At 43.1% G+C, this 26,807-nt stretch overlaps 1 protein-coding gene across 4 annotated transcripts; it reads left to right on the top strand.

Moving 5' to 3' along the window:
* Positions 1 to 31: 31 nt before the first annotated feature.
* DYRK4 (dual specificity tyrosine phosphorylation regulated kinase 4) lies at positions 32 to 26,374 on the top strand. 4 transcript variants are annotated; one of them, XR_005559210.1, is made up of 19 exons: positions 32 to 365; positions 1,464 to 1,566; positions 2,807 to 2,891; positions 4,093 to 4,187; positions 6,333 to 6,455; positions 8,045 to 8,128; positions 9,431 to 9,577; positions 10,428 to 10,551; positions 11,371 to 11,534; positions 12,790 to 12,926; positions 14,687 to 14,827; positions 15,277 to 15,415; positions 17,712 to 17,799; positions 19,521 to 19,693; positions 20,474 to 20,534; positions 21,426 to 21,555; positions 22,722 to 22,885; positions 24,334 to 24,430; positions 25,818 to 25,919. XR_005559210.1 is itself a non-coding variant. In XM_039363815.1 (18 exons), exons 1-18 carry the CDS (start codon positions 94 to 96, stop codon positions 26,069 to 26,071), a joined length of 2,481 nt encoding a protein of 826 aa, XP_039219749.1. In that variant the 5' UTR covers positions 32 to 93; the 3' UTR covers positions 26,072 to 26,374. The 4 variants fall into 4 exon arrangements, 3 of the variants coding, with proteins under 3 accessions (XP_039219749.1, XP_039219748.1, XP_039219750.1); XM_039363815.1 differs by lacking the exon at positions 24,334 to 24,430 and having other exon boundaries at positions 4,096 to 4,187; positions 25,818 to 26,374; XM_039363814.1 differs by lacking the exon at positions 24,334 to 24,430 and having other exon boundaries at positions 25,818 to 26,374.
* Positions 26,375 to 26,807: the final 433 nt, after the last annotated feature.

Below are 26,807 nucleotides of genomic sequence, written 5' to 3'. Positions count from 1 at the left end.
CTCACAAGAGGAGAGGCTGCAATGGGAGGCAACCGGTTTTGACTGGCGCCAGCGGTAGCCAACCCGCAGAGCTGGAGGTCTCGTGGAATACCCATGGGAAAGCCACAAAAAAAGAAATTGCCCCTCGCCGAGCAAAATATCCAAGGATCTGCCGTGGAGCACAAGTTGGAAACGGGGGACTACCGGGAGCCCAGTGCTGTGGCTTGTCCTAGTCCTTCCGGGCCTCCCCCCGCGGAAGTTGGTGACCCCTTGGAAATTTCGTGGAAGACTTTTCTCTCGGTCCTGCGGTCAATGGAAGAATGCTCGGAAAATAGGAGGAACTCTATGGTGCCGCCCTTCATCCCTTCTCAGCCAGTCCTGCCCAGGTGGGGAAGTCTTCCACCTTCGTAGAGGTCAACCAAAGTATAGGAACCACCGAGAAGACCTTTGGCCACTAAGGCGTGGGCTTTAAGGTCACCGTGGTTGGCCATGTGGTGGGTTCTAGCCTTCAAGGACGATGAAGACCTTCCCGTTGGGGGTTTAATATTGTCTTTTATGAGATGCATAATATTTAATATATTGTCTTTTATGAGATGCATCCCATAGCTGGCGAGGTGTAGGAGTGGGGAGAGCCGATTCCTGACAAGGCAGGCGTGGAATTCAAACGAGGGTGGATAGTTTAGGGCAGGGGCCTTCAAACTCGGCCACTTTAAGACCTGTGGACTTCAACTCCCAGAATTCCTCAGCCAGCGTGCCTGGCTGAGGGATTCTGGGAGCTGAAGTCTACAAGTCATCAAAGGGCCAAGTTTTAATATTCATTTCAGATTATTTGACCCCTTTCCTAGGGCAGCCAAGGCATTAAGTCCTTATTAAGTTCCTTTCTCTGCCTCGTTTTTCTAGCCATTGGTAAAAGGTATCCCATGTTCTAAACCAGGGGCCCTCAAATTTGGCCCTTTTATGACTTGTGGACTTCAACTCCCAGAATTCCTCAGCCAGGCACTTTAAGTCCACAAGTCTTAAAGTTGCCAATGTGTTTAATGTGTTCACGTGGCAAACACATCTCACAATTCCCAAGCCCTTATTCTATTCTATACTATACTATACTATTCTATTATTTTATTCTATTCTATTCTGTATTTCTATTCTGTATTTCTATTCTATTCTGTATTTCTATTCTATTCTAATCTATTTTATCCCATTTTCTTTTCTATTCTATTCTGTATTTCTATTCTATTCTATTTTGTATTTCTGTTCTGTTCTATTCTCATCTATTCCATTTTCTATTCTATTCCATTTTCTGTTCTGTTCTATTCATGATGTTTTAATGTTGCTCCTTGATTCATTTGATTTTTTTTTTACATGACATGACATCTCATCTGCTACAGCTAGAGGAACTAATACCCTAATCCTGCATTTTCAAAAAAATAAGATTTTCTTCAATGTTTGTAACATATTTCCCCCTGGCTGTTGTGGTCTTTCTCCAGAAAGAAGATTAATAACAAGTCTGAAAAAATTAGGAAAGGACGGTCAAGCGCTCTGCCAGTTATACGGAAACCGGGTGAAAAACCCAGTCTTCTCATCCAAAAGGTAGTTTTAAGTAGCTTTCTCCCTAGAATATACAACATCTTTATTGTCATTCTGTAACTCACAACGGAATTTAAGCGCTGTCCACAGTGCATACTACACACAAGTAAAAACCACAAGGAAGAACATACCTTATATACACACACATCCTTCATAGGTCCAGGAGAGAAGCAACCTAGAACTAAGGAGAAACTTCTTGACAGTGAGAACAATTAACCAGTGGAATTGCCTGCCTCCAGAAGCGGTGAATGCTCCAACACGGGAAGTTTTTAAGAAGAGACTGGACGGCCATTTGTCCAAAATGGTATAGGATTTCCTGCCTGAGCAAGGGGTTGGACTAGATGACCTCCAAGGTCCCTTCTAACTTCTATTATTATTGTTGTTGTTGTTGATCATCGCACAGTCGGCCAGATGTTCAGACTGGATTTGGCATTTTGTCTACCTATCGAGTCCTTACCCAGGACCTGGGATAGACAGATGTGGATGTTTGATGGTATTACAGATATCGTCACAGGATGGAAGCAGTTCCTAGTAAGGCCGCCTTTTGCAATTGACTAATAGCGAATTTGTCAATGCCGATGATGGTGTTCAAGTGGTGCTCCAGTTGTTTTGGCATTGCACCCAAGGCGCCTATTACTATTGGTACTACCCTTGCTTGCTTTTGCCACAGTCTTTCTATTTCTATTTGTAGGTCTTTGTATTTTGTTATCTTCTCCAGTTCTTTCTCATCTATTCTGCTGTCTCCAGGCACTGCCACGTCCACTATCCAGACTTTTTTGTCTTTCTTATCGACAATTGTTAAGTCTGGGGTGTTATGTTGCAGGTGCTTGTCTGTTAATAATAATAATTATTATTATTATTACTATTACTATTATACGTGGAAACAAGTAAACTGGAAACATATGGGCCAGTCTTGATACCTATACAATAGAAACATACCTTTCTTAATTCAGGGCAGAATACGGCCAGAGTGTTTGGCAGGCCTGCAAGTTACTTTGCCAGAGTTGAGAAAAGGGATTCTTGGGTCAAACTACCAAGGACAGAGAACAAAATGGCAGTGCATACTTGTGACAGGTGGGGAAAATGGCGGAAGGCACAATGGCGTCCCATGGAAGGTTTGCGATGGAAAGAACTCCTCGAAGGAGGCAAGGAGACCACGGGACACAAGTTCCTCCAACAGCACCTGGGAACAAACTTCTGAAAATGTTACCGGTCGGTCATTTCGATGTGTTCCTTCCTCTAGGAAAGGGAGTTAAGTGCCACTCTTCACAATTCAAAGCAAGATGGAGGAAGAGGTAGAATCGGATCAGGACGCCTTGATCCCTGTGGTGAGCGGATCTTGAATAATGAACGCCTCAAGATGAAGCAGTTTCGTGTTTAACCTTTTCTAAATATTGTGAATCGGTGAAGGCTTCCGGTCCCACCAGTTTTTAGTTGTGTTTCAGATTATTTTATTAAATTAAGTGGGGATCCCACAGATGGCATCAGCCCCAAGCATAGTTGATATTTCCAAGCATGCCTTTGGCTCCATGCAATATCCTGAGCTGTTTTGTCCTGGTAATGCCTCAGGAGATTATATAGTATAAGTTTTATAGTACATATATTTCTCTCTCTCTCTCTCTCATCTATACCTATCCATCATCTATCATATCTATTATCTATGCATCCATCCATCCATCCATCCATCCATCCATCCATCCTCTATCTAAATCTATATCTATCTATCTATCTATCCATCCATCCTCTATCCATCCATCCATCCATCCTCTATCTAAATCTATATCTATCCATCCATCCATCCATCCACTCTATCTGTCTGTCTATCTATCTATCTATCTATCTATCTATCTATCTATCTATCCATCCATCATCTATCTATCCATCCATCCATCCATCATCAATCTCTCTCTCCCTCCCTCCCACCATCCATCATCTATCCATCATCCTATCTATCTATCTTTCCATCCATCCATCCACCCATCCTCTAGCTCTACCTACCTACCTACCTATCTATCTATCTATCTATCTATCTATCTATCTATCTACCTACCTACCTACCTGTTTATATCGCTTATATAATCCACCATATGTTGTGATTAGCAGCTGCATGCATATTTAAAAGGCCAATAGAATCCATACTGCTGACTAGGTTCTGTTTCAAACTACGTACAGATACAACAGATTGGTCTATAAAGTTGGAGAATAAAAGCTAACTCTGGTTTCTAGAATCTGATTCGTATTGAAGGCTTTTATCCAAATTATGATGGACCTTTTTCAAAAATGTTGACCTTGTATTTTTCTTTGCCCAATTAAACCTCAGTTCTCTTTCACCAGTGGACCTAGAGTAACATCAGGAGTACTTAGCTGCTGAATGGATGTATCATCTAACTCAAGAGACAATATAATATTTATATAAGGTGGCAGTCCTATCTAAATGTATGGAATTTATTTTCAAGCAAACACGCGTAACGTTGACATTTTTAATAGAGCAGCTGTTATCTTTCTCTCTCTCTCTTTTTAAAACAAAAGCAGGGAAGACTCCTAAAGGAGACGCGTATTATACAACAAGCAAAACCAAGTTAGAGCCAACATTATGTGAGACCAGTTTCACCCAAATAGGTTTGGTAAGGAATTAAATTTATCAGTTACGTCTGACCGATCTTAAATGCTTTTTAAGCTATTCCACTATATGCTCGACAAATCTTCACGAGTACAAAATAATGCAAACTACATAGAACATTAAATACTAGAGTTGGAAGGGACCATGAATATCTTTAGAATAGAATAGAATAGAATAGAATAGAATAGAATAGAATAGAATAGAATAGAATAGAATAGAATAGAATAGAAAATATGGAATGGGATGGAATGGAATATAAAATTAGAATAGAATAGAATAGAATTGTGGAATAGAATAGAATAGAATAGAATAGAATAGAATAGAATAGAATAGAATAGAATAGAATAGAATAGAACAGAGGAATGGAATAGAATGGAATGGAATGGAATATAAAATTAGAATAGAATAGAATAGAATTGTGGAATAGAATAGAATTATAGAATAGAATAATAGAATAGAATAGAATAGAATAGAATAGAATAGAATAGAATAGAATAGAACAGAGGAATGGAATAGAATGGAGTGGAATGGAATATAAAATTAGAATAGAATAGAATAGAATTGTGGAATAGAATAGAATTATAGAATAGAATAATAGAATAGAATAGAATAGAATAGAATAGAATAGAATAGAATAGAATAGAATAGAATAGAATAGAATAGAATAGTGGGATGGGATGGGATGGGATGGAATGGAATATAAAATTAGAATAGAATAGAATAGAATTGTGGAATAGAATAGAATAGAATAGAAAATATGGAATGGGATGGAATGGAATATAAAATTAGAATAGAATAGAATAGAATAGAATAGAATAGAATAGAATAGAATAGAATAGAAGTTGGAAGGGATCTTGGAGGTCATCTAGTCCAACTCCCTGCTCAGGCAGGAAACCCTATACCATTTCAGACAAATGGCTGTCCAGTCTCTTCTTAAAAATCTCCAGTGTTGGAGCATTCACAACTTCTGGAGGCAGGGTGTTCCCCTGATTAATTGTTCTCACTGTCAGGAAGTTCCTTCTTAATTCTTTCTTGGAACTGCGGAAAGGACTGTGTTGGAGACTGGAGTCAGAGGATGTCATAAATGAACAGCCCCTCTCTCAACAGAGGGGGTGGGATACGACCCAATCTATCTCCAGTCTACAATGCAGTCCTTTCAGCAGTTCCAAGAAGGCTCCACACCCGTTTGCACACCTACTCAGGGGACCCTGAGGACACAGGTAAGCCTCTAAATGGTCCCGAGGACTCTCTAAATTAAGAATGCAAACGACCAGCTGTCTGCAAGGAATAGAAATCCTTCCACTCCCCACCATCCAGTCAGAGCTGAAGAAGCTTCTTGGCTGAGAAGCGAAACGTCCTCAAAGAATAAAGAATAAAGTCCACCTGCCTCGTGGGGAAAAAAAAGCACCTTTGGGACAACCATGACGCAGAGGACTGAGAATCTCCATAGTGTTCATGTAATATTAACAAGAATTATTTAGAATGTATTAACTAAAAGACAGACGTTAGAAGTAACAGCACTCATGAAGTTGAAGTATTCACGTGAAGTATTAATACCACTCTTCAATGCCTTGGTCAGGCCACACTTGGAATACTGCGTCCAGTTTTGGTCACCACGATGTAAAAAAGATGCTGAGACTCTAGAAAGAGTGCAGAGAAGAGCAACAAAGATGATTAGGGGACTGGAGGCTAAAACATATAAGGAACGGTTACTAGAATTGGGTATCTCTAGTTTAACGAAGAGAAGGACGAGGGGGGACATGATAGCAGTCTTCCAGTATCTCAGGGGCTGCCCAAAAAAAGAGGGAATTAAGCTATTTTCCAAAGCACCTGAAGGCAGGACAAGAAGCAACAGGTGGAAACTAATCAAGGAGAGAAAGCAGCCTAGAACTAAGGAGAAACTTCCTGACAGTGAGAACAATTAACCAGTGGAACTGCCTGCCTCCAGAAGCAGTTTTTAAGAAGAGACTGGACAGCCATTTGTCCGAAATGGTGTAGGGTTTCCTGCCTGAGCAGGGGGTTGGACTAGATGACCTCCAAGGTCCCTTCCAACTTTACTACTATTACTATTACTAAGTGTCCCACTTCAGTTTTGAAAGTCTGTCGAAGCAGGTTTCAAGATTGAAAAATATTTGGTTTATCGTTGCAGTCTCTGCCGGAGCCTAAAACCTTGGTCCCGAGGCAGAGGGAGGTGCCGATGTTAATTTCCCAAGAAAATACATCTCTAACTCACAAGTTCAAGAGAGGAACCATAGGACTGTCCCATTCTAAGGTGAGATCGGTGCTCAATTCAGATTAAACTGACCCTCCCGTTCTTTTAAGTGAGAAATGTTCACGACACTGGCCGTTTTCATGTGGCGGTCTCCCTTTTCTTCCCCACGTACAACATTTCAGTTTAGAGAAATCTCCATCCGTGTCAATAAAAAATCCTTTCTTCTGCATATACAAATGAGCTTTGGATAGGGTTAGGAAAATTCAGATCTTCTTTGGACTCAGTTTGAAAGCTTTTATGCGAGACCCTCAAAATCACATCCAGAACTCCTTTCTTTGTTTATGGGTCAGTACCATTTAACATTGCAAGATTCATAGGGAGACTATACACCTAGAGGTAGACCTTTCTTCCTTTTAGCCACGAAAAATGTATATTAGGGGAGAATCCAAGTGAAACGTAGGTGATTCATCTGGTTTCGTTGGTGGGTTAGGCTCAAAAACAACTTTGACTCCACGTGGTCCTGATCTGCCAATTTTCAATTCACTTGTAGAACTGGAGGCAGGGTTCAATTTACCTGCTTCTTGGAACTTTATTCAGTTTAAACACGTTTCCTTTTTGGATTTCCTTGTACCCCTGAAGCCCACGTATATGAGAGATTTGGAAGAATCCGTAGATCTTGCTCCTAAGCCAGTAATCCATTGTTAAAAGACACCAAAGGAAATATCTGAAATTTACTTGTATCTATCTTACAGGCTTTTTGGAATCATGAATTTGAATATTGTGTTTTAGCGAACCGTGGAATTAAGAACGTGTCGTTGTTTAATGCTAAAATTAGCTTCTAACATCGTAGAACATTTTTTGAACCCAAAACCTCTATTGCTGAGTGGGAGAGCTGTCTGAATGTTGATCACGTGACCTTGGGGCATGCCGCAACGGCCGTTAAGCATGAAAAAAATGGTCATAAATTAATTTTTTCCAGTCCCGTTGTAATTTCGAACAGTCCTTAAATGAACTTTGTAAGTCCAGGACTGCCTGCAATAGATTTGGGGTACAATTCTCTGCTATTTGGTTATTTCCTTTGCAGGTGGCATCCGCCAAGCCTCCCGGTGAGCTTCTTCAAAAATAATTTTGGGCCTGAGATAACGTTCCCTGTTTTCTTTTTCTCGTTTTGCAAATTTCGATGCGACATCGTTCGTTGGTTCCTTCCATTTGATGCTTTCAAGCCGTTGGGATATTAATTCCGATGCCTCTGTTCATGGCTACATTGAGGCGCTAATGCTAGAACAGTGGTTCTCAACCTTTCTAATGCCGTGACCCCATAATACAGTTCCCCATGTTGTGGTGACCCCCAAGTGGGTGTGGCCACCAATAAGAGGGAGTAGGACAGCTAGGGAAAAGGGAAAAAATGGCGGACAGCGTGGTTTGGCGACCCCCGTGAAATGGTTGTTCGACCCCAAATGGGGTCCCGACCCACAGGTTGAGAACCACTGCGCTAGAAACTTTGAATTGGGCTTATTAGGAATAGTAAGGAATCCTTAAACACAAAACACCCTGTTGCTAATAGAGGGACATCTGATGAGCATAGGTGTGCTGAGCATCGACGTCACGAGGATGTCATTTTCCATGCTGATTTTGCTATTCTTCTCCAGTCTTCCCAGGTAGAAGCACTATCTCGGCCTCAGTTGCCATCCCAAGAGAACAGCCGCCGTGGAGCCAACAAAGTTTTCCGACAGGTATTCACCCAGGAATGTAGGTGCAGAGTGCAGAGAAGAGCAACAAAGATGATTAGGGGACTGTTAGGCTAAAACATATAAGGAACGGTTGCTAGAATTGGGTATGTCTAGTTTAACGAAGAGAAGGACAAGGGGGGACATGATAGCAGTCTTCCAATATCTCAGGGGCTGCCATAAAGAAGAGGGAATTAAGCTATTTTCCAAAGCACCTGAAGGCAGGACAAGAAGCAACGGGTGGAAACTAATCAAGGAGAGAAGCAACCTAGAACTAAGGAGAAACTTCCTGACAGTGAGAACAATTAATCAGTGGAACAGCTTGCCTCCAGAAGCAGTAAATGCTCCAACACTGGAAGTTTTTAAGAAGAGACTGGACAGCCATTTGTCCGAAATGGTGTAGGGTTTCCTGCCCGAGCAGGGGGTTGGACTAGATGACCTCCAAGGTCCCTTCCAACTTTACTACTATTATTATTAGGTAACAGAAGACACCCATGATGGATGGATCTTCCAATGAAGACCGTCTGAATTGACTGTTTAAAGCAGAGATCTCCAATCTTGGCCACTTTAAGACTTGTGGACTTCAAGTCCCAGAATTCCCCAGCCAACATGTGGCCAAGTTTGGAGACCCCCTGCTTTAAAGCAGTACTTTCTCAACCTCGGGCAACGTTCAGCTGGGTGGACGTCAACTCCCAGTATTCCTACGCTGCCCGTCACACCGATAAAGCGGGATTGTGGGAAATCCAAAGGAGACGAAGAGGCGTTTGGGTGAGCAGGAAAGGTGTCCCTCGCTTGCCTTCCGCCTCCAGCCTTAAGTGGCCATTTCCAGGTAGTCCTCGACTTACGACCTCAATGGCGCCCAACATTTCTGTTGTTAAGTGAAACATTTGTTACATGAACTTTGCCCCGCTTTACGTCCTTTCTTGCCCTGCTTGCTAAGTGAAACACTGCAGTCCTTAAGTTACTAACATGGTTGTTAAGTGAATCCGGCTTCCTGCATTGACTGTGCTTGTCAGACGTGACCCCGGGACACAGCGAGGGTCATAAATATGAGTCAGTTGCCAAGCATCCTAATTTGGCTCACGCCGCAACGGTCATAAGTGTGAAAAACGGTCACGTCACTTTTTTTCAGCGTCATTGTAACTTCAAACAGTTGCTAAACAAACTGTTGTAAGTCAAGGACTATCTGCGTAGGAGTCCAAAGAGATGGCCAGCTGCTGGGACCGTAGAAAGATTATCCTTCTACAAAAACGTGCATATAATACACTGGGAAAGCTGACTGCTGTATAAACTGTGTTTCGTCCTCAGAAATTAAACAGCAACATCAAGGCTCTCCCTCACTTGGACTGCCCGAAACCAAGTTTGGTGACCACTGCTTTGAAGCCCCCCCAGCTAGATGCGCTTTTCCCCCAAATAGCCGCTAAGAACTTGCAGCCTGTCACGACTCTGCATCCGGTAAGTTTCCTCCACAGGGGAAATAGAAATGTCAAGAGCAGGAAATCAGGAGTCCAGGCGGTGGAAAGGGATACAGGTTTATTGTATGCTAACGCTGTCTACCACAGAGGTCTCCCACCTTTCTCACTTGGTCGGCCGAAGGGAATGAGAGGGGGAAGCATTTTACGCACGCACACGTGCGCGCACACAAATGGGGCCACAAGCACATGTGACGTAAACGGGGCGGTGCTAGCGCCTGCGTGACACTCAACACTACCCTGTTTTCGCTGTGTGGAACCTCAATTTCACCACGGCAGCATTGCCACACCACTCCATTTTTGCCATGACAGCGGTGCCCCATTTTCACCACACAGTGCCCCGTCTTCACTATGGCAGCAGCGCTAGCATAAGTAGAGCTCAGCATGCAGACAGACGTGCATACCCTGGCCATCCTGTTCTGCGGCTCACTGGCCAGCAGGCCACGGCCCGGCAGTAGGCCACAGCCCACAGGCTTGAGACCCTTGTCTACAAGAATCTGACCTACTAACGGTCAAAGCAAATTGGCGGTAGATAAGAGTCAACGGAACTCAAGGTGGGCTGCACTGAGGTCTCTTGTGTAAGGAGAAACGGGGTAAACTCCAAAGTTTTTAATTCCTGATTCTCGTACAACGTTAATTTTGCAAAACCCAGCAACGCGCCCTTATTTATTTTGAGGCTCTGTTTTTTTTTTATCCTGGTGATATTTTTTTATTGTGTAACACCCCCCCCCCCCGAAAGTTGGTTTTTTGAGCCTGGCAGAGAAATTAATAAATCACGGAAATCATAAAGTTGCTTTAAAAAAAAATGAAATGAAACTCTTGCAACTTTGCAGGATAACCGATCTCAACTCCAGCCATTGCCACTCACCCTCTCTGAAAACATCCCCAGAGGGCTAAGCAGTAAATCTGGAGACGTCGAGAAGAGTCACAACCTCAAGTTCCCACTAACTTCAGCAGGTACAATCCTTGCATAAATGCTAAAGGAAACTGTTACAATCCAATTTCAATATAACAGTAGTGGCGAACCTATGGCACGCATGCCAGAGGGGGCACTCAGAGCCCTCTCTGTGGGCACGTGCGCCTCGCTCTTTGGCTAAGTTTTCACAGGAAAAAGCCATTTCTCGAGGCCCTTCCTAGCCAAAACAAGCCTCCGGAGCGAGCGGGCTATTTTCAGCTTTGAATTATATCAAATCTGACACCAGAAACAGACTAACAGATGTCCTGAGTGCTGCATGTGTTGCTTTCAAACTTACAAAGTATGAGCCGAGGTTAGACAAATGATCAGCATGCGTACAACAGCAAAAATCACATCAATTGTTCAAAAGCATGCCACATGCAAACTTTAACCTTTCAGTAAAAAGTTGTTTGTATCATTGAAAGCTTTGTTATGGTGTTTTTCTTTTAAGACAAAAGTTGTTAATGTATGAGTTGTTTTTTTCTAAACTAAAATGTCAGTATTCGGATTAAATTGCTGTGTTGGCCCTTTGCGATAAATAAGTGGGTTTTGGGTTGCAGTGTGGGCACTCGGTCTATAAAAGGCTTGCCGTCACTGCTATATAGTATCACCTTTCCCTCCAAACAAGGTGAGGATAACGTCACGGAAAACAAAACATAATTTAAAATTATCATTGAAGAGCATCTGGCTCAAGAGGGGAATTATGTCTTCTTTTCTCGCAAACCTAGAGTGATTCAACCCTACTCTGCCAATGGCACCTTCTAAAGTGCTTTCATATCTTCTGCTTTTTAAATAACCCTTTGATTTCCTTCCCAAACCAGAAGCCTTGAAACACTTTAAGAGCCAACTAACCCAGCACGAACAACGAGAAATCAAGGACTATAAAGAGCTGTGGTTTCTTGGCCTGGGCGCAAAAAAGATTGAGGGCTACATTGATGCAGAGAACAGCAGCACCTACGATGACGATCACGGTTCCTATAAAAAGGTAAGAGACTGACGTGGCGGCAGATCTTGGCATCCAGATCATGGCAGAACAAGCGCAGGGCAAAATCTCTGCAGCTGGAATGGGGTTGTTGTTGTTGTTAGTTGCGAAGTCATGTCCGACCCATCGGGACTCCATGGACAATGTTCCTCCAGGCCTTCCTGTCCTCTACCATCTTCTGGAGTCCATTGAAGCTCACACCTACTGCTTCAATGACTCCATCCAGCCACTTCATTCTCTGTCGTCCCCTTCTTCTCTTGCCCTCCATCTTTCCCAGCATCAGGCTCTTCTCCAGTGAGTCCTTCCTTCTCATTAGGTGGCCAACATACTTGAGTTTCAACTTCAGGATCTGGCCTTCTAAAGAGCAGTCGGGGTTGATCTCCTCTAGGACTGACCGGTTGGATCGCCTTGCAGTTCAGGGGACTCGCAGGAGTCTTCTCCAGCCCCAGAGTTCAAAGGCCCCCATTCTTTGGCGCTCAGCCTTTCTTATGGTCCACCTTTCACACCCATACATTGCAATTGGAAAAACCATGGCCTTGACTATACGCACTTTTGTTGGCAGAGTGATGTCTCTGCTTTTTAGTATGCTGTCTAGATTTGCCATGGGGTAGGAGATGCCCAACATGGCTTGTGTGGTCTTATGTCTCACAGGAACTGGGTATGCCTAGTCTAACCAGGAAAAGAACTAGGGGTGACATGATCGCTGTCTTCCAATACAGTGGTATCTTGATACTCAACAATAGTTGACTCCTGGAGCAGGATGAGTATCATGAGTATCAAACAAAGTTTTCCCACAAGGAATAATGTAGTGAGTCCCAAGGCAGCTGACACAGACAAGTTCTAGCTTGTGCATTGAGTACCAAAGAAACGATGAGGTTTTTTCATGTCAAAATGCATTGAGTAACCAAATCTGATGAGTTTCAAAACAGTTGAGTATCAAGGTATCACTCTATTTGAAGGGTTGTCACAAAGAAGAGAAGGGTCAACCTCTTCTCCAAAGCGCCTGAAGGCAGACAAGAAGCAACGGATGGAAACTCACCAAGGAGAGAAGCAACCTAGAACCAAGAAGAAATTTCCTGAGAATGAGAAAGATTAACCCGTGGAACGGCTTGCCTCTAGAAGTTGAGGGTGCTCCATCCATGGGACATAGAATGACAACATTTTTTTTTTTTGCTTTGTGCTTGTTTTGTGAATAGGACCTGAGAAAGAGCAGACCATGTGCTATTTTTACTTTGTATGTTGTTATCACTCTATGTAGGTACTAAGTGACCATATTGCATATAGATACGAAATCCTGGCTGTAATTGGGAAAGGATCCTTCGGCCACGTTGTGAAGTGTTTGGACCACAAAACCGGTGAAAAAGTAGCGGTGAAAATAATAAGAAACAAAAAAAGGTACGATTGTCTGGATTCTTTGGGTTTTGTTTTACATTTTATGAATACAAATAACCGACTGGAAACTAGTGGAACAGAGGATTGATTCTGAATTTGTTTTTGCTTAATTGTGGTTTATTATGAGGGTGAAGGTTCGTTCTCCGAGCTTATGGGTTGGTTTCCGAACCTTTCGTTACGATTTATTATCTTTGGTGCGAGCGTTTGTTTATAACCAGAAGGTTAAACGGAAAAAAAAATGGCAGCAAACAAACGGAGAAAAACCAGTTACACAATTTGTTGTTCTAGGTTTCTGCCAAACATATTTGTGTGTGTGTGTTTAAATCCTTATAAATGCTTTCAGCTGTAGCTTGTAGATTACAGAGGAAAATGTTAATGTCCTGGTTCCGACAGATGAAACTCTTCAAAGAACTTCGAGGCATTGTTTACCTTAAAGAATCTTTATTCGAGTAGCATAGCTTCGGCACGTACATAGTTGAAGCTAAAATCTGAATTGCCCTCTCCTGAATACATAGTATCAAAGCACAATTCCCTCCTCTCATTTACAGTCATAAATCACATTCTCCAATTAGATTGAAATGCAGGCTTTCCCTCCAGTTCTTCAACCTGCCATTTCTTATCATCTCTTATTTCAAAAGCCCTGAGTTCACACACTATTACAATATTATTATGTCTAACTAACTCCCATCACATTCCTCCTCCTCCCCCAGTATCATCTAATTCTAAGAGTAAAGCATAAGAAAGATAAAGGCTGCATCTCCATATGTGGTCAAAGCAAGAACATCCGACGTTAGCAGCATTGACAGATAATCTTAAAAAGAGACGATTATGGAACAGAAACAAAAGGCAATTAAGGACACAAGTGGCAACTAGCATTTGCTTAGAAAGGCCAGGTTAGGTAGGTCTGCTAACATTAGTGCTTTGCATTATGAGTAGTCCTCAGCTTATAAACACAATTGGGACTTTTCGTTGCTAAGCAAGGCCGTTATTAAATGAGGCATGCATGATTTTACAACTTTTGGGGGGTTCTCAAGGGAAACATTGCAGTTGTTAAGTGGATAAATAACTGCGAGATGGACCTTGGAGTCCTAGCTCAGTGATGGTGAACCTTTTAGAGACCAAGTGCCCAAAAACTGGCCCCGGCCCCACTCCACCCACCTGCCCTGCCCTCACTTTGCCCCCCATCCCCTGCCCCACCTGCCCACAGGACCACTCACTGCCTCCAGGGCCCACCGCAGATTGCCCAGGCAGCCCAGCAGTGCTATGGCGGCCACACCCTCTGCCCACGCCCTGCAGCATCAACTGCATGACGGGGCGTAAGGGCAGAGTCTTGTCTCCGCTGCCTGGCTGCCATGCCTTGGCTGCGCTGCTCTGTGTGGGCCACGCTCGGGGGCGACTCTCCTCCCGGGGGGCTGCTGGAGAGGAGGGGGTCGTGGAGGCAGACGAGGCTGGGGCAACGGCACGTGTGCCCACAGAGAGGGCTCCGAGTGCCGCTTCTGGCACCCGTGCCATAGGTTCACCACCACTGTCCTAGCTAGTGGACGGTCACTTAAACATGAGCCAGCCGTGTGCGGCAGCAGCCAAAAAAGCTGAGGAATTCTGGGAGTTGAAGTCCACCAGTCATAAAAAGGCCAAGTTTGAAGACCCCTGGTTTAGTGTTCAAAGTCAAGGACCGCCTGTATGTTAGCTAGGTTACGAGTGTCATTAGAGACCGTGGCCCAGATCAAAATCACAGTTTGTGCCATTTTCCTTTTTTTATCCAGATTCCACAATCAGGCTTTGGTTGAGGTAGGCATCTTAAATTCCCTGCGACAAAAGGACCAGGATAATACATATAACGTCGTCCACATGAAAGAGTATTTTTGCTTCCGTAATCATTTCTGCATCTCCTTTGAATTACTAGGGTAAGGGCACTGTTCTGCATCTCCAGTAATACTTTTAGATAGTGATTAAATGTGAATTTGCTGGATATTATTCTCTCAGTCTTAGCAATCCTTAATGCTAACAGGTAGGATTGCATCAGCAGCCATAACTGAGATAGCTTCGGTTTTATTACTGAACGCAAATGTTGCTCAATAACCTAAGCAACACAAATAAATCTAAGTCTAAATCTAAAATCAATTGACCCAGCAGCAAGACAATCTGGGAAAACTCATCTTTTACACCATAACAGTCCATTGAATCCCCAAATTATTCGGAAGGCCTGCAAAAACCCTGGATCCGGTTTGATAGCTTGAACGATCTCAGAAACTTTGAACTGAATCCCAGCTTTAAAAATGTCAAAGAGTCGCCTTTCAGCTGTTTTTAGAGCCATTGTGTTTGTGTTGTTAAAACGCTGTTTCTCGTCCCGCAGTTTAAATTTGTATGAATTAATCAAGAAAAATAATTTCCAAGGTTTCACCTTGGGTTTGATCCGTCGTTTCACCCACTGCATCTTAAGGTGTTTGCAACTTTTATATACAGAAAAAATTATCCACTGCGATCTGAAGCCTGTAAGTACCATCCTTTCAGTACGGGCGAAGTTTTCAATCATTTTGCTATGTTTGGAAATTTAAAACGTTTTGGTGTAAGAACAGATCGGTACTCTAATTTTTGTTAGACATTGTCTGTACTCTGGATATGCACAATGAACTTAAAGCTCTTTCTAGTGCTGATCCTACGTAGGTGTTATTTCCGTTGTGCTGTAGCGTTTACAAAAGGCGTGGATGTTACCTAGTTTGATCATGAAAGATCTGTAGGAAACTACCAAGCTCAGAGAGCACCAAGGACCTCACAATTTACAAAATTGTCTGCCCCTTGTCTAAGTCTCCGTTGCTTTACACAAGAAATGGCTCCCTTAGCTAATATACTGCACAATTCATTTTTTTTTCTTTTTAAAATATCCTTTATGTTGTCCTATGCCCTGGATCTGTGGTGGCGAACCTATGGCATGCGTGCCACAGGTGATACGCAGAGCCCTCTCTGTGGGCACGCGCATCGTCACCCCAGTCCTAGGCCTTCAGCTGGCTTTTATAAAACCTTTTCGCTCTAGGCCTCCGCTGCCGTGTGCAAAAAAAAAAAAAAAGGTGCAATCAATCAATCAATTTCAACTTCTCGTGGGAAAAAAAAAGATCTTGCAAAGTTGGAATTGATTGATTAAACTTTTTAATCCCTCCCAGTCTGCGGTTACTACCGCTGCCATGCCCACCCAATGGGCCACGGCCACCCGGCACCCGACAATACATAAGTGGGTTTTGGGTTGCAGTTTGGGCACTCAGTCTCTAAAACAGTGTTTCTCAACCTGTGGGTCGGGACCCCATTTGGGGTCGAACGACCATTTCACGGGGATCGCCAAACAACGCAGTCCGCCATTTTTCCCCCCTTTTCCTTAGCTGTGCTACTCCCTTTTATTCTATTGGCTTTTGAAAGCCAATAGAATAGACTCTCTTGAATAGAGTCTAATTCTATTGGCTTTCAAAAGCCAATAGGAATTGTCCAGGCTGTCTCTGCCCTGCTGAGCCCGCCAAAAGTCCCATTCTGCAAACGGTGCTGCACCAGTTGAGTAGTCCTCGACTTACGACCGGTTGAGTAGTCCTCGACTTACAACCGGTTGGGGGTCGCGGCATTAAAAAGGTTGAGAACCACTGCTCTAAAAGGTTCATCATTACTGCCCTAGATTTTTCTATTGTAGCTTATCAGCCTTTGACCCTAGAAAGGCAGTGTGCATACACACAACTGCTTAGGACTTTAATATTTAATACGTAAGCATTTTAGTTTAAAATGCCAGGGAATTCCTGGAAGCCCGGCACACTGACAGATTGGCCATCAACAGACACACAGATGTAAACAACGTCTACATGCCGTGCAAAAGACCATCAACAAGCCAAAAGGGAACAAAAAGACCAAAACACTTCCCCACTAGCAATCAACACCTCAGTGAGCATAGATTGACACCAAGATTAACATCAGACCAAGAAGGGGGCTGTGTGTGGGGCGGGAGGGGGGGTACAACGGCACACATTAAAAATGAAATTTAGTTGCTTGCTCTCAAAGTGTACACATACATAACACATATTTAAACATACTCTATACAACATATGTGTAGACCTACATCCTTACATAAAAGTAACATATAAATATTAATTACTGTCCATCTTGAATACATAACAGAAGGAGGAAGCTTTAGAGTTCACAAGGTTAATACTGTATGTGTCCTGGTTCCGACAGATGAAACTCTTCAAAGAACTTCGAGGCATTGTTTACCTTAAAGAATCTTTATTCGAGTAACATAGCATCAGCACATACATAGGCCAAGCCAAAATCTGAATTTTCTTCCCCTGAGCACATAGTATCAAAGCACAATTCCCTCTTCTAATTAACAGTCATAAATCACATTCTCCAATTAGTTTGAAATGCAGGCTTTCCCTCCAGTTCTCCAACCCGCCATTTCTTATCATCTCTTCTTTCAAAAACCTTGGTTCTCACCCTAGTTACAATATTGTTATGTCTAACTAAACTCCCATGCACATTCCTCCTCCCCCAGTATCATCTAATTCTAACTCTAATTCTAAGAGTAAAACATAAGAAGGAAAATGGCTGCATCTCCATATGTTGTCAAAGCAAAAACATCCGATGTTAGCAGTGTTGACAGTATGACCATCAACCAGGAAGCGCTGGGTCTCCGACTGTCATATGGATCCCGCTCTCAGTTACAGTTTAGTCACCCGTCAATAGCTCGCTAACCTGATAGATGAAATGTACTGATTTTTTTTCTCCCTTGGACTTATTTATTTATTTTTAATTCCTCAGGAGAACATATTAATAAGTCAATCTTCCGCTGGACAAATTTCATTCAAAGTGATTGATTTTGGATCGAGCTGCTACGAGCATCAAAGAGGTCTGCAGGGTGAAGTAGATAACAATTCTCTTTCGTGATCCGGTGTGCTTTGAACTGAATTTTATTATTCTATAGATGTCAATGAGCATCCTAGATCCTGCCTAAATCTTAGCAGCTCTTCTCAGAGCAAAGCTACGTTCAGATAGATGCTTTGGGACTGAGTGCTTATGGATCCTTAATCAAAGGACTCCTGTGATCAGTTTCTGAGTTGTCTCTGTTCAGACGTGTGTTTGGGGGAAGACAGGGGTGTCCTAGCATGGAGCTTGGACAAGGATCTCCATTCACATGGACATTCTCCTTATCAGGCTGTTCTGCAGGACAGGGCTTCTGAAACCCAATTGGATTTAGTACTGGTGGGGTATTTGAAAGCTCCCTTCAGTTCTTTCACCCAGAAAGACAATGCAGGAGAAGAGCAGGCAGAACTAGGGGGCAGAGCTAAGTGCGTCATTAGCCTAGAGTCATTAAGTTGCCACAAATGGTCCAAGCCCATCGCCTTTGGAATTCTGTTAGCTCTTACCTAGCGCCAATTTAGTAGTGAACTTTAGTTGACGAGATTCTTGTGAATCGACTTGAGCAATAAATCCTCGGAATTGCAACTTAACGCATGGTCCTGATCCTTTGTGCCGGACATTAAATTTAGTCAGTTGCAATTCAGAAGACGTATTGCTCATGCCTGCACACAAGAAACTAGTCAACTAAAGATCACTACTAAATTGTTGCCAGATAAGGATCAATGGAATTCAAGACTATTTGCGGCAACATAAAAATTCTAAGTTGATGACCCACTTAACTCCTCCCGCAGCTCTGCCTGCTACAGATACGGGGTTCATAGGCTGTGGCTTAGATCAGAGTTCCCCAACCTTTTCAGCTTTACGCATCAGTGGGGGGGGGAGGAGAAGGGATGGTTCCAGCGAATGTGGGTAAGCGCACGCACTGCTCCATTTGCGTGAGCAATGGACACCCCTTCCCGCTGTTCACACAAACGGCACGCGCTCGCCTGCTGTTTGTGCAAGTGGGGATGCACGCGCTTGTGTGCACTCATGTCAGAGCATGCACAGTTTTATTGCGCTGAGGTAACCCAAGAGTAAATACCATACACAGTGATTTGTATTTAAATGTTTATATTACACACTATCTACAGACATACACTAGAAACACGATACATACACGTGGTGAAACAGCAAACTCCAATTTACAGCAATTACAGCAGGGAACGGACAAGAGAGAAAAGGCAGCAGCAAAGCCTTCCCTTTTATACTCAAGCTCTTAAAGGGATACACACACCTGCTGAGTCATTACTAGCATTGCATCATTCATCTCACATTATACAAGCTGCGATTTGTGCAGCTGAAGGCCCAAAGGTGGGCCGCAGCCCCCTGGCTTAGAACCCCAATGCTACTTCTAACAAGATCAGAGATCTTTGGCAAGCATCCTCCAAAGCAAAGGAGGAGGACTGGGAACCAGTCTAGACAGAGGTACAGACTGGGGTGGAGGTTCATATTGCAGGAATAAGCCATGTAAACAACTGCTTTGAAACAACAAGCAGAACAACATTAGATCTATTGGCACAAAGGGAGGGTGACTTACTGAGGAAAGAATATCAGGTGGCTGAGCAAATTAGAGAAATGCTGGGGGGGGAGTCATTTTTGGTGGTGACTGAGCTATCCTCCCTCACAATTTTTTCCTTTTGAAGCCCATTCTCCCTTTCTCGTTCGCTTTAGTGTACACTTACGTCCAAAGCCGGTTTTATCGCTCTCCAGAAGTCATTCTGGGCCACCCATACACGACCTCCATTGACATGTGGAGCTTGGGCTGCATCATGGTTGAGCTCTACACGGGGTACCCACTTTTCCCAGGGGAGAATGAGATGGAACAGCTTGCCTGCATCATGGAGGTACCTTCTGTTAGGTCGCTGAAGAAGCAATTTTGGAAATTCGTTCAATTTTAACCAGCCCTCACCTAAACTGAGTAGAGTAGAATATAGAATATAGAATATAGAATATAGACTATGGAATGGAAGAATGGAATGGAAGAATAGAATAGGATAGGATACGATGGGATGGAAGAATGGAATGGAATGGAATGGAATGGAATGGAATGGAAGAATAGAATAGGATAGGATAGGATGGGATGGGATGGAATATGGAATGGAATAGAATAGAATAGAATAGAATAGAATAGAATAGAATAGAATAGAATAGAATAGAATAGAATAGATGGAGGGATAGAATGGAATGGAATGGAATGGAATGGAATGCAAGAATAGGATAGGATAGGATACGATGGGATGGGATGGGATGAAATATGGAATGGAATAGAACAGAACAGAACAGAATAGAATAGAATAGATGGAGTGATAGAATGGAATGGAATGGAAGAATAGAATAGGATAGGATACGATGGGATGGGATGGGATGAAATATGGAATGGGAATAGAATAGAATAGAATAGAATAGAATAGAATAGAATAGAATAGAATATTATGGAATGGGATGGGATGGGATAGGAATAGAATAGAATAGAATAGAATAGAATAGAATAGAAGGAATGATAGAATGGAATGGGATGGAATATGGAATGGAACGGAATGGAACAGAACAGAACAGAACAGAACAGAATAGAAATATAGGATGGAATACAATACAATCCCTCTGGTTTTTCTTTCATGTAAAAGATCTTAGGACTTCCACCCTCCGATTTCATTCAAACGGCATCAAGAAAACGAACATTCTTTGGTAAGCATCGATCATTACCGAATGATTCGCTTACTGGCTATAATTATGATGAAAAGGTCTCCATTCTGAGGACTGCTTTATGCCGAGAGAATGTGGCTCTGATTTAGGTATTTATCCGGTAATATTTAATAGGAGGGTGAAATACACCCCTCCCCCTTCATCTTGCCAAGAGCCATGGTGGTGGCGCAGTGGTTAGAATGAGTATTGCAGGCAAACTCTGCCCACAGCGTGGAGTTCGATCCTGACCGGCTCAAGGTTCTGAGTCCTTCTGAGGTCAGCAAAATGAGGACCCAGATTGTTCGGGGCCGACATTGTAAACCACCCAGAGAGTCCTGTAAAGCACTGTGGAGCAGTATATATGTCTTAAGTGCTACTGCTATTTTACACAAAGGGGCAACCTTGGATCCTACCCGTTTATGCATTGCTGTCACGCAGTGAAGTGCCACAGATGTGCTTGAACAACATTGCTTGAGCCGGCAACAGTCAGAAAGGCTGGCTTTGTACCTAAGGCAGGAAAAGATGGGTGGATGTTGCCCCCTGGAATATTGTGTGTGTGTGTGTGTGTGTGTGTGTGTTTAGGAAATCTGATGCCCCTTTTGAATGTGGCACACACTGAGTAAAAATGGGTACCCCTTCCTATGCCTATAGCAAATTAATATTGTAATTAAGAATTCTTACTTGGCTGCCTGGCCATCAGATTAAACTTCCAGCTCTGGAAATATTTCCAAGCAAATAAATAATGCTTAAGGGTGCCAGATTTGTTCTCGTCGGATAATGTGTAGTTCCTTCTCCGTAGACCGGCAACTTTTGGAAACGTCTCTCAGTTCCACACTCTCCGCTGAGGTGGAAATGTGCCCACAGTTGTTAAAAATCTGTTCCCCTCTTTTATAGATTCCAACGGCGTTCCGAAAACCGTCACAAACAGCAGAGGGAAAATAAGGAATCCAAATTCCAAAGATCTCAGCGCCGTGTTGAAAATACACGATGGGACCTTTCTGGATTTCCTCAAGAAGTGCCTTGTGTGAGATTTTTTATTTATTTATTTTTAATTGTTTGGCTAAATCCTGCTTTATTTTCCTATGCTTTTTTTTTTTAAAAAAAAGTAACTGTAGAGAAATGGATAACTGTAAGGAAGTTATTTTTGGATAGCTTAAGTCCGTATTTTGTCAATGATCTACGGCTTGTTAGGAAAACGCTAAATCCTGCTTTATTTTCCTATGCTTAAAAAAAAAAAAGTAACTGTAGAGAAATGGATAAACTGTAGGGAAGTTATTTTTGGATAGCTTAATTCCATATTTTGCCAGTTATAAAGTTGGAGGTCTTCTAGTCTAACCCCCTGCTCAGGCAGGAGACCCTATACCATTTCGGACAAATGGCTGTCCAGTCTCTTTTTAAAAACTTCCAGTGTTGGAGCATTCACCACTTCTGGAGGCAGCTTGCTCCACTGGTTAATTGTTCTAACTGTCAGAAAGTTCTCCTTAGTTCTAGGTTGCTTCTCTCCTTGGTTAGTTTCCATCCGTTGCTTCTTGTCCTGCCTTCAGGCGCTTTGGAGAAGACCTTGACTCCCTCTTCTTTGGGGTAGCCCCTGAGATACTGGAAGACTGCTATCATGTCCCCCCCTCGTCCTTCTCTTCATTAAACTAGACATTCCCAATTCCAGCCACCGTTCTTTATATGTTTTAGCCTCCAGTCCCCTGATCATCTTTGTTGCTCTTCTCTGTACTCTTTCTAGAGTCTCAGCATCTTTTTTACATCATGGTGACCAAAACTGGATACCGTATTCCAAGTGTAGCCTTACCAAGGCCTTGTAAAGTGGTATTAACACTTCACGTGATCTTGATTCTATCCCTCTGTTAATGCAGCCTAGCACTGTGTTGGCTTTTCTGGCAGCTGCAGCACACGGCTGGCTCCTATTTAAGGGATTGTCCACTAGGACTCCGAGATCCCTCTCACAGTTACTACTATTGAGCAAGGTACCCCCTATACCAGTGTTTCTCAACCTTGACAATTTTCAGGCATGTGGACTTCAACTCCCAGAATTCCACAGCCAGCATTGCTGGCTGTGGAATTCTGGGAGTTGAAGTCCACATGCCTGAAAATTGTCAAGGTTGAGAAACACTGCCCTATACTATACCTGTACATAATTTGTCTAAAATTAATCTGTATTTATCCTCTCTTTGTAACAAGATGGAAGCCTTCTTTGCGCATGATCCCAGAAGAAGCGATCCACCACATGTGGATGGAGGACCCGTGGCCGCCCAGACTAAGACAGAAGCCCAAGACCGCCGCAAAGCAGAGCGAAGAGAACAAAAAGGAAAACGCTCATAAAAATATCCAGATAGAAAAAGGAGGTTGTTTAGCTTTAGTTCTTGTTTCCTTTTTCAAAACAGTTCAAAGCTCTACGCGCAGTCCTCAACTTATAACCATCCATTTAGCGGCTGGATGAAGTTAGGACAGTGCTTTTAAAAAAGGGGGACTGAGGACCACTCTTCCCACTTATAACTGCCCCCCACGGTCGTCTGCTCAAAATTTGGGCACGTTACAACATACAGAGATCACATGATCACCTCTTCCCGGGGAACCCGCAAAATCAACAGGGGAAGCTGGATTCACTTCACGAGTGTGTGATCCGCTGAACGACTGTGGCCAAAGCCATAAAATCTGGCGTGACTTGCTTAGGAGCCCTGATGGTGCCGTGGTTAGAATGCAGCATTGCAGGCTAGCTCACTGCCTACCGCCGGGTGTTCGATCCTGACTGGCTCAAGGTTGACTCAGCCTTCCGTCCTTCCGAGGTCGGTAAAATGAGGACCCAGATTGTTGGGGTGGCAATATTCTGACTCTGTAAACTGCTTAGAGAGGGCTGTAAAGCACTGTGAAGCGGCATATAAGTCCAAGTGCTATTGCTATCTAAGCTATGGCGGCGCAGTGGTTAAAGTGCAGTATTACAGGCAAATTCTGCCCACTGCTATTAGTTCGATCCTGACCGGCTCAAGGTTGACTCAGCCTTCCGTCCTTCCGCGGTCGGGCAAATGAGGACTCGGATTGTTGGGGGCAATAAGCTGACTCTGTAAACCACTTAGAGAGGGCTGTAAAGCACTGTGAAGCGGTATATAAGTCTAAGTGCTATTGCTATCTAAGCCGTGGTGGCTTAGTGGTGAGAATGCAGTATTGCAGGCAAACTCTGCCCACTGCCTGGAGTTCGATCCTGATGGAGCTCAAGGTTGACTCAGACTTCTGTCCTTCCGAAATCAGAAAATGAGAACCCAGATTGTTGGGGGGCAACAGGCTGACTCTATAAACCACTTAGACGGCTGTAAAGCACTGGGAAGCGGTATATAAGTCTAAGTGCTACTGCTATCTAAGCTGTGGCAGCGCAGTGGTTAAAGTGCAGTATTATAGGCAAACTCTGCCCACTGCTATTAGTTCGATCCTGACCGGCTCAAGGTTGACTCAGCCTTCCATCCTTCTGCGGTCAGGCAAATGAGGACCCGGATTGTTGGGGGCAATAAGCTGACTCTGTAAACCGCTTAGAGAAGGCTGTAAAGCACTGTGAAGCGGTATATAAGTCTGCTATTGCTTAGCAACGGAGGTTCTGCCCCCATTTGTAGTCGTTAGCTGAGGACCACACACCCTTTGCAAACTACACTGTGAGCTTGACCAGCACTCATTTCATCAGAATTTTTTTTTCCTGAAGATGTGTACAGCAATCTTTTTTTTTTTTTTTAGTTTTTAAGAAGCAGCTGGGTAGCTGCCTTTGGGGTGTGGTTTAATTGTTTTGTTTTGTTTTTGCACGTTGCAGAGGGCTGGACTAGATGATCTCTTTGGTTCCCTCCAGCTCCACAGTTCTATGATTCTATGACTTCTCTTGTCAAGCTGGGTGGCAGGAAGCAGAGCAGGTAGTCTTCATTAGATTAAAAAAACACACACACACAACCAAAAGGGGCACAACATTCACAATAAACCCGAAGTGAGAAAAGAAAAATTAATTTAAAAAAAAAATGGTTCTGAGAGGGTGGCTGTAGGCTGGAATTTGTCCCAATTATTTCCTTTTGGCTGGTGTCATCCTCTTAGGTTGGGCCTGCTTGTGCCAGTAAAAGGACACTATTTTAATGAAGAATAATAATACTACATAATAATGCAACGAATCTTCTAAACCCATCAAATATCCACATCTGCCTGTCTCAGGTCCTTGGGAAGAACTTGACAGGGGAATAAAAATGCCAGATCTGTGTCACAAACTAGAATAAAATAAAACTTGTGAGTTTTAGGGGCTTGTGAGTTATGGCGAAGGATGCTGGAAGTTAAAATACAGCCACTTTTAGGAAAATCCTATTAGGAGAAAAGCAAAGAAATATATTAATTAATTGATACCCTAGTTATGGAAATATCAAAATTAATTATTATCGATTGTTAATTAACTATTATTGACTGTATGTTTTTTCTCAAAAGTTTTTTGAGCCAAGACAATACGCTGTACACCAGGCAGTGAGGATTGTTATCGCAAAAAAAAAAAATCAATAAAACTTTTATAAAATTAACAAATAAAATGCAGCCACTTTTATGCCAAGTCCTGTTTCTTGTACAGTTGTGCAATTATGAACCTCAAGTTTCAAGGCACCATTGCCCCTCCTCACTCACACACCCATTGGAGCTGCCTACAGTGAGCTGACGGAAGTAGGAACATTTATTTATGTCTTTATATATTGGCCACCCATCTTATCCAGGTTAACTCTGGGCAGCTTACAACAATAATAATAATAAACTTTTCTCTTTAGTGCATAACTGGGCCAAGGCATCCTCAAGTTCTTTTTGGGAAGCAAAGTAAGCCTGGATGAGTTTGTTAGCAGGATTACAGACAGTTCAACTTACAATCTTAATTTAGTGGCCATTCAAAGTTAGGAGGGCAGTGGAAAAAGTTAACGAGTGGTCCTTGCACAATAGCCGCAGTGTCACTATGGCCATGTCGTCAAAATTTGGCACGTATTCGCTGGCATAGGAGGTGGTTTTGATTAGATTTGAAAGCAAGAGTCCGTGGGGGAAGCCGCGTGGGGATGAAAACCCTGCGATTCCCTTAACAACTGTGAAGTCATAAAATTAGGCACTGCTTACTTAACAACTGCCTCGCTTAGCAATAGAAGTTGTGGTCCCAAATTCTAGTCGTAAGTCGGGGATTACCGGTGACCTGAAAGCTTGGATAGCGGTTAATAAGCGCTGTACGTTTGCTGCTCTCTGCTTTTAGCGTTCCAGCTGAGCGATAACCTTTTACGTCTTCCCGTTCTGCAGATGACATCGTTCGGCAACAGCCCAGCACGGAAGCCAAATCGGATCCACCTGAAAAATTACCTGTTTCGTATCGAAAGCGTTCTGCCCTTGCCTTGTCCCCAGAAATAAATAAAGAAGAAAGGCAGAGCTTGAGTAATAGTCCAACGAAAGAAGCGGAACCGCCGGTGGATAAAGCTGCTAAAAGAGAACACAGGGCCGGGAAGGTCTTGTGCAAAAATACAAGCACGTTGCCACCCATTAAGCACAAACAGTGATTGATTCTCTTTCCATACAGTTTCTAGATAAATATTTTGCTGTCACATGTTCCAGAACAGAAATTGAATGCCTCTTTCTACCCGTGATCTGTGCGCTTTTAATTGGTGGCGTTGTGGAAGTAAATTTCACGGTCTCACGGCGTCGAATCGTGGACTTCTAAGGAACTGATCATGCTCCCCACTCAAAAAAAGATTGTATGAAAAATGCCGTGAAATACAGGAATTTGGGTATTCGCGCCATAAACGGTGGTTCGTTCCTTAAAGCAAGCTGGAAATTTTATCAGGGAGCTGGATTCATGTACTACATGCATTAATAGATCCATGAGATTAACAAAATGAGTTTTAATAAAAAAATAATGTTACAAATTCAAGATAAATTATATCTATAAGATGGTTGAAGTAGAAAAACCAAATAACATTTCAAGCAAAATAACGTCTCTGACTGTTTCTGTTTTGTTTGGCAAAAGAGAGACTTATAGAAAGAAGAGTCGCCTATAAAATTATGGATTGTGACATAGCTAAGAAAAAAGATGAAAGTTCACGACTGGTACAGCAACTTGTCAGAAATGGTGTAGGGCAGTGATGGCGAACCTTTTAGAGACCAAGTGCCCAAACCGCAACCCAAAACCCACTTATTTATCGCAAAGTGCCAGGGCCTCATCAGCATTGTGGTGCCCTCGGGGGGGGGGGGGGCAGGGAGGCGCCTCTGAGTGCCACCTCTGGCACGCAAACACCG

Source organism: Crotalus tigris, unplaced genomic scaffold, assembly GCF_016545835.1.
Source record: "Crotalus tigris isolate CLP2741 ecotype Arizona unplaced genomic scaffold, ASM1654583v1 scf7180000019599.1365583, whole genome shotgun sequence".
Taxonomy (NCBI): Eukaryota; Metazoa; Chordata; class Lepidosauria; order Squamata; family Viperidae; genus Crotalus; species Crotalus tigris.
This window is presented reverse-complemented; position numbering and strand designations above follow the sequence as displayed.

Coding starts and splice junctions, on each gene's coding strand:
- DYRK4 (XM_039363814.1), top strand. CDS start 94: ATGGGAAAGCCACAAAAAAAGAAATTGCCCCTCGCCGAGCAAAATATC. Junction 12,927..14,686: donor ATAATAAGAAACAAAAAAAG/GTACGATTGTCT, acceptor TTTTTTATCCAG/ATTCCACAATCAGGCTTTGG. Junction 17,800..19,520: donor CTGCTACGAGCATCAAAGAG/GTCTGCAGGGTG, acceptor CGTTCGCTTTAG/TGTACACTTACGTCCAAAGC.